We start from the raw sequence: 18,759 nt of genomic DNA on the forward strand, positions 1-18,759 counted from the left end.
TAGAGTACGCGCAACCAACCCATTGGCTACAAAACAACAATGGATGTAGCAGTCCTGTTTGATTCTACTGTCCTTGGACATGGACAAAGTAAGTAGGTATGCTCTCGTTTCTATGAAAATATATTTTTGTGTATTGCATCTTAAGCGAAATTCACTCTATAAATAAAGACAGAAATGCCAATTCTTCCAATGACGTCACAGTAAGGCCTTTGGGAGTTGGATAACCTTATACAGTATGTTTACTCAACTTTACACCAAGTACTTAAAAAATATTTATTAATACTAAACATTCTTTCATTTAATTCAATTCACAAGTTTATGACAATTAATTTTGTTGTGCTTGCTTCTCGATTTTACTTGCTTCCATGCTTTCCAACTGTTCCAATGTTAAAAGTGAAACTCCAAGTTGATCCTCTCTAGTAAAAGGTTGAGCCATTTGTCTTAACCATCTTTTGGCAATTTGAATTGCTTCTTCGGTTGAAAGGTTACACAACGAATCTTTTAAATGCTCCTGAATCCATTTCGGCAGTTTCGATCTTTTATCTGACCTGGAAAATCTTTTATCTGCAAATATCATGATACCGTAATCGGTTTTTCCACGAATAGCACGACCAACGCACTGCGCGGCGTGTCTCATTGCATCAAACGTTAAAAAATCGTTTTCTCTTATCTAAAAATGTTGAGAATAAATTTAATTATAAAAGATTTGGATTAAATTAAATTTGTTTTACCTGGAATTGGTCTCTTAAATAATCTAAGCGAGCTTTTAAGATTCTCGATTGAGTGTAAACGTATGGAATTCCAAACATTAAAACCGCTCGTCCTAAATGATGATCAAAATCAACTCCTTCGGATACTTTTCCTCGAGCTACCGATAATAAAACTGCTCCCCTACCTGATTCACAAGCCTTAAAATAATTCAAAAGTAATTCATTTTAATTAAAAATACGTTTAGATTGCTTTTTACCTTGATATAATACATAAGGGCGAAACTAGTTTCAGCCGAATCTTGAGTTTCGATAAAAAGTAATTTATGTTTTTGTAAATTGTCGATTACACCTTGATCGTACCAACTTGCTACGACCGATTCCAAGTATAAATAAGAAGTAAAAAAGCAAACTACACCATCGGGGACGTTTGTGGCAACCTCTACGAGAAGTTGACCGTAATTTCTAATTACTGCGATATCTTCACGAGTTTCAAACTTTGAGGATATCGCCACTTGATCGTTTCCTTTTGAAACTATCTACGGAGTAAACAAACGTAAACTACTAATTGAAATTAAATTTTTAATTTTAAGTAAAGTTTTATATAAAATTTACCATTTATATCAATTACTATAAAATTTAATGCATTCATTATCTTTTACGATCTTTAGATGGGGTGAGGTTAATGATTACTTATGAAAACTTATATACTGGTGAGCTAATAAGGTTTAAAAGGGATTCTCAATTTAAAAAAAAATCTCATTTTCGGGTTCGTGGAACCAGCCGAAATTTACCGCAGATTGTATGCCCAGTTCGGGGAAGCTGCCCTTTCATGGTTAAAAGTTGGTTTGGTGCAACGAATTGAAGTAAATCCATGAACGTGTTGTAAATCAAGCGCATCTCCATCGCCCTAGCAGCAGATTGAGTTCTCAGTACTTAAAATTTCGTTAGCTAGTCAGCTATAGAAGTGTTCAATTAATCATCAGAACGAAGTTGAGGTTCAGAAAAATCCCAGCATGTTGGATTCCAAGGTTGCTGAATGATGACCAAAAAGCAGCACGAGTTCGCATTTCTTAATGGTTTCGAACTTGTTTTGAAGAAGGGATTTTTTTTTGCAAACCAACTGTAAGAATGCAAATGCTTTCATAGAAAAGTTTTCCATGGCAGAAGGTTTTTTGCATAAAATTGACATTTGTCGAGTAAGCATGGAGTGGAAAAAGAAAAGCGAAGAAATCTCCATAAAAGCCAAAACTCGATTGTTTGCGGGTAAATTGTTGGTCACAGTTCTTTGCTCTAGTCTCAAAAAGTGGGTATGCTATTGGTAGATTTTTTACACGGACGTTAGGCCATCAACGCAACCAGTATCGACGCAAAAAATACAGTCTAGACTTATCATCATGCGATTTTCACATCGTTTGGACCTCTCAAAGAAGCACTTGGAGCCAAGCGATTTGAGATCAACGATCAAATGCACAACTGGTTAAATACGCGTCCAACTTCATTTTACGAGAACGGAATGAACAAATTACTATAACGTTGGGAAAAATGTATCATAAAAGAAGGAAATTATATAGAAATAATTTGTAGAAATGTATTAATACTTTGTAGAAATGTAGCTGTTTCCTGTAAAATAAATTTTATTTATATAAAAAGGGAGGAGTATCGTGGAGTTCTTACAGCCTCTGCCGCATCCCGCATTCCGATCGCCATTTCTATTCCTCCATCCCTCTTCTGGAAAGACTCGATCAGTCATAGTCTGTCTGATCCCGTGAATCCAGGATATATTTCGTCTACTTCCCCTTCTTCTATGTTGAGGTACATATCCAATTTAGCTTCATTTCATTTGATCACAATAAAAAATTTAGCATACAAACACTTTTTCGACCTTGTTGCACCCTGTTCTGGATATTTGTACCAGATGTTCCTTTTTCGGAAATTTTGCTGTCCAAATATCTATATTTCTTGCACCTTTCTATTTTATTGTTTATTTGTAGTTGAGGATCACTCATGTTATTGTAGCGAATCGCGGGTTCGGTTAAAATTTCGGAAGAATTTGGTGTCAACTATGGAAGTATTTACTCAATCATCAGAAAGAAGTTAAGCTTCAGAAAACTCTGTACGTTGGGTTCAAAGGTGTGAATGAATGTTGATCAATAAGCAATATGAGTTCGCATTTCTTAATTGCTTCGAACTTGTTTTGAAGAAGAAAGGGAAGTTTTTTTTTGCAAACCAACTGTGGGTGCGCATTTTACTTTTGCCATAGAAAATGCTTTCATAGAAAGGCTTTCTATAGAAAAACGTTTTTTGCATAAAATTGTCATTTGTCGTGCAAGCATGGAGTGGAGAAAGAAAAGCGAAGAAAATTATTAATTGATTGGTGTCTTTGATTTTCAAATTTTTGCTCTATTATTTTGAAAAAGATTTTCTATATGATTTCTCCCCTACTTTAGTTTAATGCGGAACGTTTTCGACTGTCCGAGTTGTTCGGTCAATGGAAACGATTGTTTAGATTAAGAGTGCACGGAACGAAAGGGTTTAAAATCTTAGACGGGAAGAAGAACAAGAGTTTTCTCTTGGAGAAGTTCCTTGGAGAGTTCAGAGAGAAGTTTTTAGTTATGTATATTTGTTGAGAAGAACTGGAGAGTCAGTCCTGGATCAATTGGGAGAGTTCCAGTTGATGAGAGAAACAAAGAAGAGTTCGAGTTGGAGAAGAGGATTAAACATTAAATTTTCTTTTATTTCCATGTCTTTGGCCAAATTAATAATTGCATACACACACGTCAAAGTAACAGCTACTCCTTACATTATTTCTTTCATTATCATATATTGTGGTTATCCATATTGGTATTAAGTCCCCACTTCCGATATTCTTCCATGAATTACCTGAATACAAAGTCAATATATTCTTCATTTGCTACAACAACTTGGTCACCAGCAAAAAAAAAGGGTTGTCAGACTTTGATCATCCATTTCTATACCCATTTTCAAGATTTGTCTTCTCCATGTTTTCAGCGCTTCCTGGATGTATATTTTAAATAACGTACATAGGCTGCACCCCTGCTTGTCGAAAAGGAGTCAGATATCGAGTTTCCAATCTTAATGACACTCCTACGGTCCCTATAAATGTTCCAAATGGACCGAATATTCACCCTACTAATGACTTCGTCACGATCTCAAAAAACTTATTCGTGAGCACCGTATCGTAGGCCTTTTCTAGATCTATGAAGACTAAGTGGGTGGCAAATCCTTCGCTTTGCGTTTTTCAATTACTTGTTGGACGACGAAAACATCAACACAAGTCTACTGCATTTTAATCTTATTTTTTAAGACGTTGCCATTTCTAACTGCCCTACTAACATTTATGCCTCGATAATTTTGGCACAACCTTTCTTTTTTTGAAGATTGAACTGATGTAAGCTAAGTTTCAATCTTCTGGAACAGCGTTTCCCAAACTTTTTTGTTCGCGATTAGCCCCGAAAAATGTTTTTGAATTAAAACTGATAGTGTTTCTAGATGTAAACCTAGAAAACTAGAATGTAGCAAATTTATCGCACAAATAAGCTACTTTTATTAACCACTCGAAATCGAGGAATCGAAGGAAAATGGAAAAATAGCATCTTTCTTAGATAGTTGGTGTTCATTCAGAAATAACAAAGCTTCGTCTTTTAGCTGAAATAGACGTTTTAAAACGTTTCCTCTCTGGACGAGATTTTATGTAGTTAGTCCAAAGTTATGTTTAAATTTAAAGGAAAGCCTTTTACCACCAACGCTTGTCTATGGATACTACAGTGCATCCAAACACTGTTACATAATTAATAGCTAATTCTTGAATTTGTTTAAACAAATATGACCGCCTGTCATTGCACGTACTCCGTCGCTACTTAGACTAACGCACTTCATCCAATCAATACCGTGACCAGGGACAAAGTCATTGGTAAGCTTAAAAATCTCATATGGGGTCGTTCTTGTCGGTAGCCTTTTATAAAACAAAAAGTTTTCTCGTAAAACTTTTGCATTTCATCTACTTGCAAGGAAAGAAATTTGCTTTTTTTGCTTTAGCTTTAACTTGCTAGTTCTCCGTGCATTTTTTATTTTTTTTTTTTGAATAGCCATCAATTGTTTTTTCTTATCAGCAAGAAAGTTAATTGGCTTATCAGAATACTCAGAATGAAGTGTGGCTAAATGCTTGACGGTTTCATACTTTCATTTGACAGTTGCTGATTGCAAATAACACATAGACATATACTCCATTATTTCTGCACATAGAGGCAAATTAGTTTGGCAATGAACCCAAACCGTAAATATTCGCCACAATATTTGCAAGTCCAATTAGCTTTACGCTTGTTGTTTTGGCGCTGTATATCTTGAAATGCAGATCTGCTTTTGGGGGCTTCAGACAAAGTATCTTCATGATCATGATGTTTAGCTTTGATCGTACTTGGTTGATCATCATTTAAATTTCTGGTTTTCTTGATTAACTTATTCATTTTAAAAAATACACACTTTAATTACCACAAACAAAGATTACCCTTCAAAATTTATGTGCAATCTTATTCATAGGTTTTTCTAACGCGCCAACATCTATTGAAGACTTTTTTTTACCTTCCTTATTTCAGAGCATATTTTTGAGGATATTGCGATAGTAATAAGAGTATACCTATACACAAACAATATTATAAATCACATGTCTCAAAGTACAGCATCAACAAGCAAAATAACTACAGTGTTAATTAATTATCGTCATCAACGTACCCAACGTCATCATTGCAAGTATGCAACACAATACGCGATTTGCGTAGTGCAATACCAATACTGTGACATTGGTTGCATACTTGCAATGACGACGTCGGATACGATAATTAATTGACACTGTGTATATGTATAACGTAATTATGTTTCGTGAATTACTAGAGATTTTATACATAGAGTGTTTTGTTAAGTTAAAGTTAAATCAAAATACTTTTTTAATTAAATGGTAATTTTCATATAAAACTATTTCTATAGTAAGAAATATTTACAAACCATTGGTAATAAACAAGGTCTTGCAAGAGTCATTGTAAATGATGACATAATAACTGGGTGAAAATTTAAAATTTTCGGGTACATATCAAGTGGAGAAAGTGTACCTGAAGTTATAACGACCGTTTGGAATCGATCAAAAACTGGTTTAATAGCTATTGATGAATCTAAACAACTACAAAAATAAATGAATAAAAGTAAACACTTTTTACAAACAATTAATTTAATACCAACCTAAAATGTAAAATAGGATTCGATACTGTTGGAGTTTTGTCATCAAATGGTTCAACAATTATAGTAAATCCTTTTGTGTAAGTCGAAACTAACGTTGCTAAATGCGTTATAAGAACCAAAGGACTAAAATCGGTTAAATCGGATATCTCTAAAGTTCTCAATAGAGAAGCTAATCTCTCTGCACAAAATTTTAATGGCTTACGTTCAATGCATACTTTACTTTGAACATCTTTTAAAAATCCAGCTGGAGATTCTTGGACTACATGTTGAACACGAAGACGAGTTTTTAGATACTCTACAAATCTTTTTAAGAAACTTATAAAGTGTTCTGCGTTTCTTATATTACCAGGAACCACATCTGTAAAATAAATCATTAATTTTAAGATTGTGATTCAGCAAATAAATTTTACCATTTAGAATATCATCTGGTAATACTGGATTTGCTAAAATTACATCAGTTTCTCTAGCAACACTAGCATCTCTAAGACCTTCAACAAGTCTTTGGTATTCCTCCTGTAATCTTTTTTGATCTTCATCTCTCATTCTAAAAATATTACAAAATTAAATTCTACTTGCAATGAGAGTTAAGAAAATAATAAATTTACTTTGCGACAGATTTTTCTAAAACTTGTATATTTGCTATAGATTTGTCAATTATTCTTCTGTGAATTTTAACACTCATTGAATCAATACAAACATTATCAATATTGTGAGCTTCATCGAAAATCACCACTGATTCCCTGGTTAATTCTTTTGATACTACTTCCGCTATTTTTGGATCTAACAAGTAGTGATAACTGTATACAACAATATTAGCATATGTAATCTAAAATCAAGATTTTTTTTAAATTGTATGGAAAAATTAAAAAGGTATATTAAACCTACAGCATATCTGGATAAAAAATAAGGACACCAACCCCTTTCCCTACCAAAATCTTTCAAATCATCTATATTATAAACTCCATAAGGAATGATACTTTCTTTCCCTTCAATACTAAACTCTTCAAAGTATCCACAAATAGGTGTAGTATCATCATAATTATGTCTCTCCCTAATATAACTTGCTGTTAAAGCATGACATCTTCCATCAACAATTTTTCCCTCCCTTTCTTTACTAACTTCTGGGTGAACACACATATTTTTTCTTGAACTTAAAACTAATCCTGTCAATCTAGGATAAACCCCATCCTGTTTTTCATAATAATTAAGTAACTTTTTTAACTCTTCAATTACTTTTTCGATTTCCGGTACAGTACGTGAGCAATAAATCAATTTACGCACATCATGAGGATGTTCCAACATGTAAGCGACAATCAGAGAGAGTAATGTTACCGTCTTCCCTGTACCAGAAGGCATTTCTAACAGACAGTGACCTTTTGCATCTAGAGCCCGTTTTAATTCGCACATATAAGCGTATTGTTCGGGATAAATGTAATCATAGGGGAAGTAAACTATTAAATCATCTACACTTAACCTAAAAAAATTAAAACAAAACGAGATTAAGTTCGTTTATTATTAATTGTAAGTAATATGTACTTACTTCATGGTGTTAATTCACATTTAAACTTTATTTACTATTATTAATTTATTATATTTATATATTTAATTAAAGTTTAGATAGGTTAGAAATGCTGTTTTGATATGTCAAATGTTAAAGTTGTTGATAATGATAAAACAGATTTCTGTATTTAATAATTTAATTTTAAGAAAAATTGTTGCAAATATAATTTATTGAGATATTTATATAAAATCTCTTAAAAACTTCATTGTTAATGCATTAATTTAATATAAAGATTAATTTAAAATATGTCTGAAAAAAAATCCAATTAACTGTCATAAATTTATTGTCAAAGTTAATTTAAATCACTTCAATAATTTCATTTCTTAGCACTAAACTCTAGCTTTAATTTTTCAAAATACATTAAATCTTTAGGACTTATTGATGGCTTTATCGTTTTAGCAGCAACTTTAAAATCTTCAGAATTAACAATAACATCCTCATGACTCAACTCTTCCACTTTTCGCCTTCCTACAAATAATTTAATTAATATACTTATGTATAGTAACAAATCAAATAAACAAACCTTCCTCAATTTTCTTAATTAACCTTCTAACGGCGGACAACCAAGCCGAAGAGCACAACCCATAAAAATCAGCTCCAGAAATATTCTTTGGACATTTTTCAACAATATTTTCCAAATTAACGTCTTCATCCAAATTAAATTTGCGTGTTAAAGCTTTTAAAACGCTTGTTTTTGATGGAACATCTTGTGCGGGACCTACATACAACAATTTATCGAATCTTCCAGGTCTTAAAAGAGCTGGGTCAATTAAATCTGGACGGTTTGTAGCTCCTATAATAAAGATAGTGGCTTCCTCGTTTAATCCGTCCATTTCGGATAAAAGTTGGGATACAACTCGGTCCATGACGCCTCCAGAATCACCTGATAATCCTCTATTTGGGGCCAAAGAATCTAATTCATCAAAGAAAATAATGCATGGTGATGCTTCTCGAGCTCTTTCAAAAACCTCTCTAACGTTTTGCTCTGATTGGCCAACGTACATGTTGAGTAATTCGGGCCCTTTCACTGATAAAAAACATAAACCACATTCTGTAGCGACTGCTTTTGCTATTAAAGTTTTTCCGGTTCCAGGGGGTCCATATAATAAAATTCCTTTAAAAGTTTAGACAAAAATTTAGTAAAAGAAACTAAAATAAAACTTTTTTAAGTACCTGATCTTTTTAATCCCGACGTTTTTAAAAGTTTCGGATGTTTTAATGGAAGATTTATAGTTTTTATAATTTCTTCTTTAACGTCAGTTAACCCACCAACATCGGACCATTGTACTTTAGGTACTTTTGGTGCTCCAAGACTTTCGGTGTAATTTGCTTGTAAAATATCCAAAGCTTTATAAAAATCATCAGAAATCATTTCGTTTCGATTCTTTTCATAAGCATTTTTATAAGAATAATAAACCAATGCTTTAAGATCTTCAAATAAAAATCCATGAGTTTTTCCACTAATATCATTACAATCAACATCTTTTTGAATCCCAAATTGTACTTTAATTAACCATTCTAATACGCTACATCGTTCTTCTTGATTTAAAGAACCAAAATCGAACGTTTCCAAAAAGATTCGACTACAATCCGGTTGTAAATCTTTTGAATTACTTAAACAAATCAGAATGACCGGATTCAAACTACTTTGAAGCGTTTGTAATTGGGTTTTTAGATAGTTTACAATACGCAAATCGAATTGGCCTTCAGAATTTTTACCGAAACTCTAAAAGAAAAATGAAATTTAATATTTAATGAAGATTCTAAATGGAGCAAACCTACTTCGAAATTGTCTAGAATAAAAATACATGGCGCGGAAAGTTTTGCTCGAAGAAATGTATTTTTTATTAAGGTTTCAGTTTGAGTGTAGGTAGGTAAAGAAAGTTCGTTCCCAAAGTCTTTATAAACGCTTAATCCTAGTTTATCAGCTAATGCTTGTACTAAAAAGTTTTTGCCCGATCCTTTATTACCGTGGATAAGAAAAATTGGTGATAATTTTAATTTTTCTGTAAGAAAAAAAAGGGTTATAACATTTTCAAGATTATTACCAAGAATTAGAATACACAAATTAATTTTTTTCAAGGTTGCAAAAGTTTATCGTTGATGGTTGTCAAGTACATCATCAGAAAAATTTTTTTAGTTAATATTTTGACTAAGAACGGCGTCAACGATTATTTCTCCACAGAACAGTTACTCAATTGAATATTTCCAAAGAGAAAACAAAAAGTTGAAGAACTTATGGGCTTAAAGGGAGACAAGAAGTAAGACAAAGAAGTGCCATTATTGCCTGGATTGTTTTCCCAATAAAGTTTCCATAAGTATAGCAATTCTATGTATAGCATTTTTTTTTAATTTGAAAGACAAAATGGTAATAGACTGATAGAAATCTAAAGGTGTTGGTTGAAGCTCTGTATCTCATTGGCAGTGTGCATTATTTTATTCCTAGGAGAGTGCAGTCCTTAATCAGCGTTTGTTCTTTGACGGTACGTATGTTATATTCAAGCGATAAAGCATTCACGATGACTCCATTTTCCTTCACATTTTCTCAGCTGCAAGGATGTTATGACGACAACACAGTCTTTCAATCCGATTCTCAAGAATGCATGATAGAGCGCCTTGATTGAGGTTACAAGTAAACTAGCAAGTACTTTTAATAGTAAGAATAATCCGTTTCAGACCATCTACGAAATATTTGCAAAGTCCCAAGTTTTTAATTTCGAACTCACATATCAGACTCCTATTTTCGAGTTGATAGGTGTGGTTTATAATGTTTGTTTTATTTGTGTAAGACTGTGGTGTAAGACATGAATTGACATTTTGTAATATCACGCCATTATCATTGGAAACATAATTGACACTGGTCAACTCCGTTCTCATCCAATACATCTTTAAATATTAAATTTGTTTGGATAGGTGATATATGAAGAGAACGTTCAGATATTCAGGAAGAAAAGTCATAACTAAATTCCCTAGTTCTATGGATCAAAGAATTCACAGAGAGATTACGGAATGGACCTTAAGACAGATAAGGGCATAGACAAAAATAATGCTCAAAAGAATCAAGGTGAATCAGATGTACAGAAAAACGCTTAATAGCGCAATATGACAAACCAAAATATGTTCATACAGGTAAAGGTCACTCGGCTATCTACCAAAAGTTTATTGTATTGTAGCTAATGAGCAGCAGAAAAAGAAAAAGTAAACACATAAAAAAAACTTTGTATCCTAGACTAATTGGCGAAAGAGCTAATATCAAATTTGGAATATCGAGCCTAATGTTTCAATGGCTCTTCAGCAAGAAATGTTGAATAGAATGTAAATGAATTGCTGTAGCACCAGAATTGCAGACCAGTATAGTATAGTAGATGAATCTGGTATTTATCTAATTGCTGAAACTCATTTTACAAAGGAAGACCAAATAATACGGTAAAAGACGGAAGAATTTGTAATGTTACAATCACAGCTTTATGTTCAAACAAAGGCATGTCACAAGAATGGATCATATCTATCTTCCTAAAGGTGCCGTAACACAAATTCGCAGTGTGTGAAAACTTTAATATAACACACATCGTGGTAAACTTACATTAACAATAATTAAGGGGAAAGGGGTATCAAGTAGAAAGCAAAATGCAACAGATCGAAACAAAAGTTGTGATCTCATAGACTTCTATATAATTTGTGAAATAGGAATAAGTGAAAGACACAAACTTGGAGACTCTTGAAGACACATGAGGTATAAACTCAAGTTATTCGTCAATACTGTTCGCATAAAATGATTTTGCAATCTAAATTTGACATTAAGCGAACAGACTGGTAGAGTTCAAGATTGATGGTTTCGAGCAATTGCTTGATCTCTTAGTCCCATTGGAAGTAGGGAGCAAAGAATAATATTTCTGAGATTAGGTCTCCAAAAATTCATACAGTCGAATATTATGAAACAACTTCCATAGAAAGCTATTATTAAGATGACCAATCTTATCAATACATCTTTTAGAATGGAGTATGTACCTAAGATGCAAGAACTGGTGAAGGTGACAATGATACCAAAGTCGAAAAAACCATTTTTCACTCATTTCTCTGTCGAATGTAATTTTAAAATTGTACAAGAAAGTAAGAAAGATTAAAGTCTATGATGGAAGAAGTTGATTTTATTCTTTTCCATCAATTTGATTTTTGAAAAAATTACTCGACCATCGGCTAAGTACCAAGGATTATAGATACACACAAACGAAATATCCCTAAGAAAAAGCCTATAAAAAGAAAAGAAATCCAAATTCTGCATATAACAAACTGCTCCTTTACAAGCAGTTACTGAAACAGGTTTAGCTGTAACAAATTTAACTTTGGAATTAAATTATCAAAAGCGTAGTCTTAATATTAAGCAACTCAGTCGATGTATCTTGGTACTCTCGCAAGAATGGTCTTCATATGGACCTTAATGTAGAAATTGTTAACAAATGGCAACTGATAACAACTTCTTAACAATTCCAATTTAGTAAGAAGACTCAAGAGGAGAGTGTAAGTTTTTGATAAGCAAACCATATGATAAATTGCTCCTTTACAAGCAGTTACTGAAAGATGTTTACTGTAAGAAATTTAACTTTGGAATCGAATTATCAAAAACATAGTCTTAGTATTAAGCAACTCAGTCGATGCATCCTAGTATTCTCGCAAGAATGGTCTTCATAGGGAGTTTAATGTAGAAATTATTGACAAATGGCAACACAGATACATAACTTTTAACAATTCCAATTTAGTAAGATAACTCAAGAGGAGAGTGTAAGTTTCTGATAAGCAAACCATATAATAAACTGCTCCTTTACAAGTATTTACTGTTACTGAGACAGGTTTAGCTGTAAGGAATTTAACTTTGGAATTGAATTATCAAAAGCATAGTCTTAGTATTAAGCAACTCAGTCGATGCATCCTAGTACTCTCGCAAGAATGGTCTTCATAGGGAGTTTAATGTAGAAATTATTGACAAATGGCAACATAGATATACATAACTTCCTAACAATTCCAATTTAGTAAGAAGACTCAAGAGGAGAGTGCAAGTTTCTGATAAGTAAACCATATAACAAACTGCTCCTTTACAAGCAGTTACTGAAACAGGTTTAGCTGTAAGAAATTTGACTTTGGAATTGAATTATCAAAAGCATGGTCTTAATATTAAGCAACTCAGTCAATGCACCCAGGTACTCTCGCAAGAAAGATCTTCATAGGGACCTTAATGTAGAAATTGTTGACAAATGGCAACATAGATACGTAACTTCTTAAGAATTCCAATTTAGTAAGAAGACTCAAGAGGAGAGTGCAAGTTTCTGATAAGTAAACCATATAACAAACTGCTCCTTTACAAGCAGTTACTGAAACAGGTTTAGCTGTAAGAAATTTAACTTTGCAATTGAATTAGCAAAAGTGTAGTCTTAGTATTAAGCAACTCAGTTAATGCATCCTGGTACTCTCACCATAATGATCTTCCTAGGGACCTTAATGTAAAAATTGTTCACAAATGGCAACATAGATACGTAACTTTTTAACAATTCCAATTTAATAAGAAGACTCAAGAGGAGAGTGTAAGTTTCTGATAAGCAAACCATATAACGAACTGCTCCTTTACAAGCAATTACTGAAAGAGGTTTAGCTGTAAGAAATTTAACTTTGCAATTGAATTAGCAAAAGCGTAGTCTTAGTATTAAGCAACTCAGTTGATGCACCCTGGTACTCTCGCCAGAATGATCTTCCTAGGGACCTTAATGTAGAAATTGATGACAAATGGCAACATAGATACATAGCTTCTTAAGAATTCCAATTTAGTAAGAAGACTCAAGAGAGTGTAAGTTTCTGACAAGCAAACCTCTAATACCCTGTATACACCATGACAAATATTTCACTTTGATGTCGTACAAAGTATTTTGTGTACATAAATTGGATAAATATCCAAGATCTCACATATTATTTCAAAGAAACGACTACAACACAAATCAACTAAAAATACAACCCAACAAGATAGAATTACGTTTATTTCGAATATGGTATGGTAGTTATAAGTAATACCAAGTTTAAAATTAGACTGAAATCAGTGTAAAATCATTAATCATTGGTGAATGACCATAATCTTCTTTTTAACATAATCAATCAAATTTAAACCAACAAACTTCAACAACTATTTAATTACAAACAAAATATAATAAGTACCACAGAGGTAAATAATTTATTTAATATTCATGCCTTTTTTAAGCTAATATAGCCTAACTAATACTAGAGGTAAATACCTCTTTAAATACCTTTAAAGAGGTATTCAAACACCTCTTTAAATACAAAAGATTTATTTATAATAAAAAAATTTCAATGAATTAATGTTTGAATCATTATTAAACTAAGAAAGTCTTACTTTTCTTTAAAAATGGTGTAATAGCTTTTTCCAATGAAGAAAATCTAGTTTGAAATCCTTCAGGGTAAGCAGTATTTAAATTTTCTTCCACATTTTCAATATTATTTGATTGAAAACTAATAATTTGTTCTTTTCTTGGTATAAATTCCATAACATGAGCGGATTGTTTAACTGTAGTTTTACCAAAAACACAAAAATAAGGTAACTCAAACTCTCGGCTTCCATTAATTTTAGTGCATTTAACGTAAAGGTCATCTTTAATTTTTAAATTTTTTACAATAAATTCGGGTGCGTAAGTTTGAATGTTTATTGTTAAAATATCACCCATTCGAATAATTTTTGGAGTAAGAAAATAGTTTTTTAAAATCGTATCTGTAATGAGGTTTCCGAAATCGTTTCTGGAATTATTTATACATATTTCTACTTCGTTTGCAACTCGTATATTTGATGCATTCATTAAACAAACTCTTGCTGATTTCGTAATCCCATCTTTAACTAAATTATGATGCAAAGTGTGTCCAATGTATATATTATTATAGTTAATATCTAAACCTAATACTTGAGCAGTTCTAAATTTGTTATGTGACACCAATCTGGCATAATCACCCAATTCAACTTCCAATTGATATCTTTTCGAAACGATTACGCAATTTAAATGATCATGATTCGACAAATTCGAGTGTTCGCTTAATAATTTTAAGATTAATTTATCTGGCACTGAAATTATATTAAAATATTTCCTTCTTTTACAAATTTGCATGTAAACTACGTACATGTGTAAAGGAAAAAAGAATGATGGTAAATTTCTAAATCGAATCTTCGATACATAAAATATAATCCGGATATACGCGTTATCTAAAATTTTGTATGAAGACATTTTTTCCATTTCCTATTTTTCATTAACTATCAAATAATTTTTTGTGTCAACTATTTTCCTTTGTGAAGATGATATTCTTTAACATTATTTATACACTTTCACTACGCACTTCCACAAATTACACAATTATTTTGATCGAAAAAGTACTTCGATTTTACATTTTAGGTTAGATAAGAGAGGTTATGTTTTTGACTTTATGAACTTTGAATTGACAGTCAATGACTTTTTATAAATTCTATAAGGAGTTTAGAAACTTTTTGATTTTGATATCGATTAGAAAGAAAACGACTTATATGAATCGTTTGTATTAGAAAGAGTTGCGAAATTATGTTGGGATCACTTTATTCGTTTTGCCCACGATTTCAAATTGTTATCTAACATCTAACAGGTGTTCGAGCTAAGTTATATTTATTATTAAAAAATGTATTGAAAAATTATTCAAATTTAACAGTAAAACATCAGGACAGTTTAGGATTTTCGTTATGCGTATGACAAAAATATTTGTATTTTAAATTCCTTCGGTTTCAGTCGTTGAGAAAGTCAGGTCCGTCTTCAGGGACTTGGCCACTTAGAGATTAAAATATGGAATGGCTCTTTAAGGATTTTTTTTTATTTATTGCGATTTTTTTAAGTTAACTCTTGCTTATTAATTAAAACAATGATGAAAAGTTGATAATAGAATTTGTTTTAACCGAAGTAATCATAACATAGTAGTCAGAGATTAAGGATTAAGGTTGAGTATTCTAGGGATAACGTTGCTATAAGCCAATAATACTCTGGAACTTATTATCCTGATTCAGCTTTGGCAATTAGGTGTAAAAAAGTCGTCACTCGGACTAATTTAGGGCTTAGATAGAAAAAGATAACTTATTCTTGAAATTCATTAATTCAATTTTTATAATACATTGCTAACACATTTGATTTTATGCCTTAACCTTTGCCCCGCAATGGCAAATAATGAAAATAGTCATTTTATAGTGAAGCGATATTGTGTACAGCCAGAGGAACGTAATATATTGCCTAAAAAACCTTTATTCTATTTAGTTTTGAACCTCTGAAGCAACACGGTCGTATAGCTGAAAGCTAAAGAAAGCCTAGAACTCTTGCTGAAATGACCTATAGTCTTTTGCAAGTGAAGCATCCGAAATGAATCCGTTTGCAGATTTGACGTCCGGGTCTCATATCATTGGATTATAGCTATCCGATCTTGCATAAACGTAAGAGTTATCCGACAGGTGAAGCAATAATGGATATTGTTTTTATCCTAGCGCAAAGAGCATTTGCTTCTTAAGTGTGGGGAGCCATACATGAAAAATGGTCTAAAATTCGAGGAAGTACCTTGGAAGTACCTCCGATGTACCTTAGGTGAGAGAAAACGCCTTTTGGCTACATTGCCGAAATATCTGCGTACGTGGTTAGAATCTGGAGAGCATGTGGTAAATTGGTGGAAGTTGGTGCACAAAGATGTGGAGTTAGTCTTACCAGAGGAGGTTAAGGCCTATGCCTATATACTCTGTAGTTAAAAGAAATGTTGTTAAATACAAATTGACACATGGGTAGGCACAAGTTTTAATACTACATATACAACATATGTGTATGTAATAGAAAGAAGATTTGATATTAAGGAAGATTCTTTTAATTTTTAAAAAATTTACATACATGCCAATGCGATCGATTCATGATTGATAGCTTGTAACATGTTATCAATAAAGTAGCGTGGTATATTGCTGTGACATGACTAGACAATTTCTTTTAATTGATTATAGTATTAAAATGCATGGCGACTTAGTAAAGCGTTTTGGTTGTGTTTACGATATTTGGGTAAATCGATAACCATTTTAATATCATTACTTTTATTGCGCATTCCCATTATGCAACAGAACACCTTTATAATCATGTTTAAAGCTATCTTTAAACACACGTCATTGTGGTGACTTGTGCGATGTGATGCCTAATTTTCTGAGAAGATCTGATATATCGACACAGAAGATCTGAGAAAATCTGATAAAAATTACTATCAATAGCGATTGACAAAAAATTATTGCTGAGTATAATTAGCACATCGTTAACATTAATTATAAATAAATTATTATTTATTTCTATTGATTTCTTATTCTACCGGTATTAATGACTAACCAATAGTAATATTTGCAAATATTACAACATTGTATGGGAAAAATTGTCATTTCTTTAGGTGTCTTAATATTTGTTGGATACTAAAACATGAAGAAGATGGGTAAACTAGTAGAGAGTAAGTATTGTCTAATTACTATAACACTTTGAATATTGCGCGATAGAGCTAAAGGATATCTGATGTTAGAACCACTGAGTTTGGCGGTACCAAACCGAGGTTTGGACATAATCATCTATGGATCCATCGTATCGTGGACAAAAGTAGAAGAACGTATGGTACATCTAGAACTGTATGAAGTTCAATGTCTAGTAAGTGTATGGCAACCTGGCACTTTTCAGCATGGCTTCCACAGCCGCCATAGAAACTTCTAAGAATTCAATTTCTTGATATTCTCCCCATGATAGAACCTAATTTAGGTCCATACAGATTGCGGTTGCCCAAGAAGGGAAAAGAACGGTACTACATTCATAATTACAATATCATAAATCATTTTCAGTGGAAAGAGAAATGCACAGCAACTATAATCATCTATGATGAATAGTATGTTCGGAGAATAATAATATGTAATATAGAGTCATATAGTTTGACATCAAAACCGAAAGTTAGGTTTTCCTTGAAAACATCACCAACAATGATAAATCTTTGGTTGTTGTAAAATATTCCTCTTAAATGCAAAAGGGTATATTATTTATTGCTACCGGTAATACCATTAAAACCAGTTGTAAATCATCACCTGTCGTTATCACTATCGATAATGACAGGTTGGTAAGTAAAGATTCTATTGCGTCTTATACTAGATCAGAATTATTATCTGTGTGAATAACTAAAGAATAATTAAGAACGAAGCTTGAGATTGGTTGAAAGAAGAAGATCAATAAACAACGACCACAACGCTGTTATTGCTGTTAACGCTGTGTATTGACAAATTTTAGGACTCTGTAATGAGGTAGTTAATTACACAATTAATTGGCAGATATAAACAATTTTCAGTTTTGGTGTTAAGGGCGACAAATCAAATCTTATCCAAGACAAAAGTCTGTAGTTCAAACCTTGACACGTCAGTACAATGTCCAAGTCAATCCAACTCACTGTCAAAGGAACTCAACTCTAAAGAACCACAACCACAAAATTAGGCTCGATTCTACCTCAAACAAATCCAACCCAATTCACCTAACCCAAACCTATTTCAATTACAAAGCAAGCCAACATGACTCGAATACAACTTAACCATACAGTAAGACATTTTCAAACCAAATCAATTCAACCAGAAAAGAATACACCGGAAGAATACCTACGAAGTAACTCGACTCTATAAAAAGCCAATTCTACAGCAAGCCAACTCGAGCCCAAAGAAATTCAAACAGAAGGTAACTCGATTTTAAAGCAAGCCATCTAGCCTCAAAGCAAGAGTGGTTAAGCAACTCCAAGTCAAGTGGTTGTAATTCAAACTCTACACGTGATTGATTGGGGTTGCTTTGTAAAAAAAAAACTAAACCAATAACAAGTCAATCCATCGTCAAATGGACTCAACCACAAAATAATCTACTCCACCGCAAACCAATTCAAGTACAAAAGAAGTCCATACATGGCAATTCATCCAAACCACAAATTAACCCAACCCAACTTAAAAAAAAAACAAATCTAACCCAAAAGCAACTCAACCACATATTAACACGAGTTCAAAGAAAGTTAACCGAACCCCAAAATAAGCCAACACCACGACTATCTAATCCTTTATAGTTTAAACTTGACATACAGTTGGGTTGTGTTGGGAACCCTACCCAATCACATAGCATTCCAACTCAAACACAAAGCAAGGGAATCCATCCGTAC

At 32.5% G+C, this 18,759-nt stretch overlaps 2 protein-coding genes across 3 annotated transcripts; both read right to left on the reverse strand.

Annotated features, from left to right (window-relative positions):
- Window positions 1–259: 259 nt before the first annotated feature.
- On the reverse strand, window positions 260–7,604 carry LOC111420519 (general transcription and DNA repair factor IIH helicase subunit Xpd). Its single transcript, XM_023053534.2, has 9 exons — window positions 7,501–7,604; window positions 6,846–7,434; window positions 6,566–6,786; window positions 6,371–6,504; window positions 5,961–6,318; window positions 5,730–5,901; window positions 968–1,246; window positions 732–908; window positions 260–670 (listed from the first exon to the last, which is right to left on the reverse strand). The coding sequence occupies exons 1-9, from the start codon at window positions 7,503–7,505 to the stop codon at window positions 326–328; spliced, it is 2,280 nt and encodes a 759-aa protein (XP_022909302.1). The 5' UTR covers window positions 7,506–7,604; the 3' UTR covers window positions 260–325.
- Window positions 7,605–7,786: 182 nt separating this feature from the next.
- On the reverse strand, window positions 7,787–15,021 carry LOC111420529 (peroxin 6). 2 transcript variants are annotated; one of them, XM_071196994.1, is made up of 6 exons: window positions 14,689–15,021; window positions 13,916–14,632; window positions 9,304–9,527; window positions 8,695–9,247; window positions 8,045–8,635; window positions 7,787–7,989 (listed from the first exon to the last, which is right to left on the reverse strand). In XM_071196994.1, exons 1-6 carry the CDS (start codon window positions 14,741–14,743, stop codon window positions 7,838–7,840), a joined length of 2,292 nt encoding a protein of 763 aa, XP_071053095.1. In that variant the 5' UTR covers window positions 14,744–15,021; the 3' UTR covers window positions 7,787–7,837. The 2 variants fall into 2 exon arrangements, with proteins under 2 accessions (XP_071053095.1, XP_022909312.1); XM_023053544.2 differs by having other exon boundaries at window positions 13,916–15,021.
- Window positions 15,022–18,759: the final 3,738 nt, after the last annotated feature.

The sequence above is a fragment of the Onthophagus taurus genome, chromosome 1 (assembly GCF_036711975.1).
Source record: "Onthophagus taurus isolate NC chromosome 1, IU_Otau_3.0, whole genome shotgun sequence".
Lineage (NCBI taxonomy): Eukaryota > Metazoa > Arthropoda > Insecta > Coleoptera > Scarabaeidae > Onthophagus > Onthophagus taurus.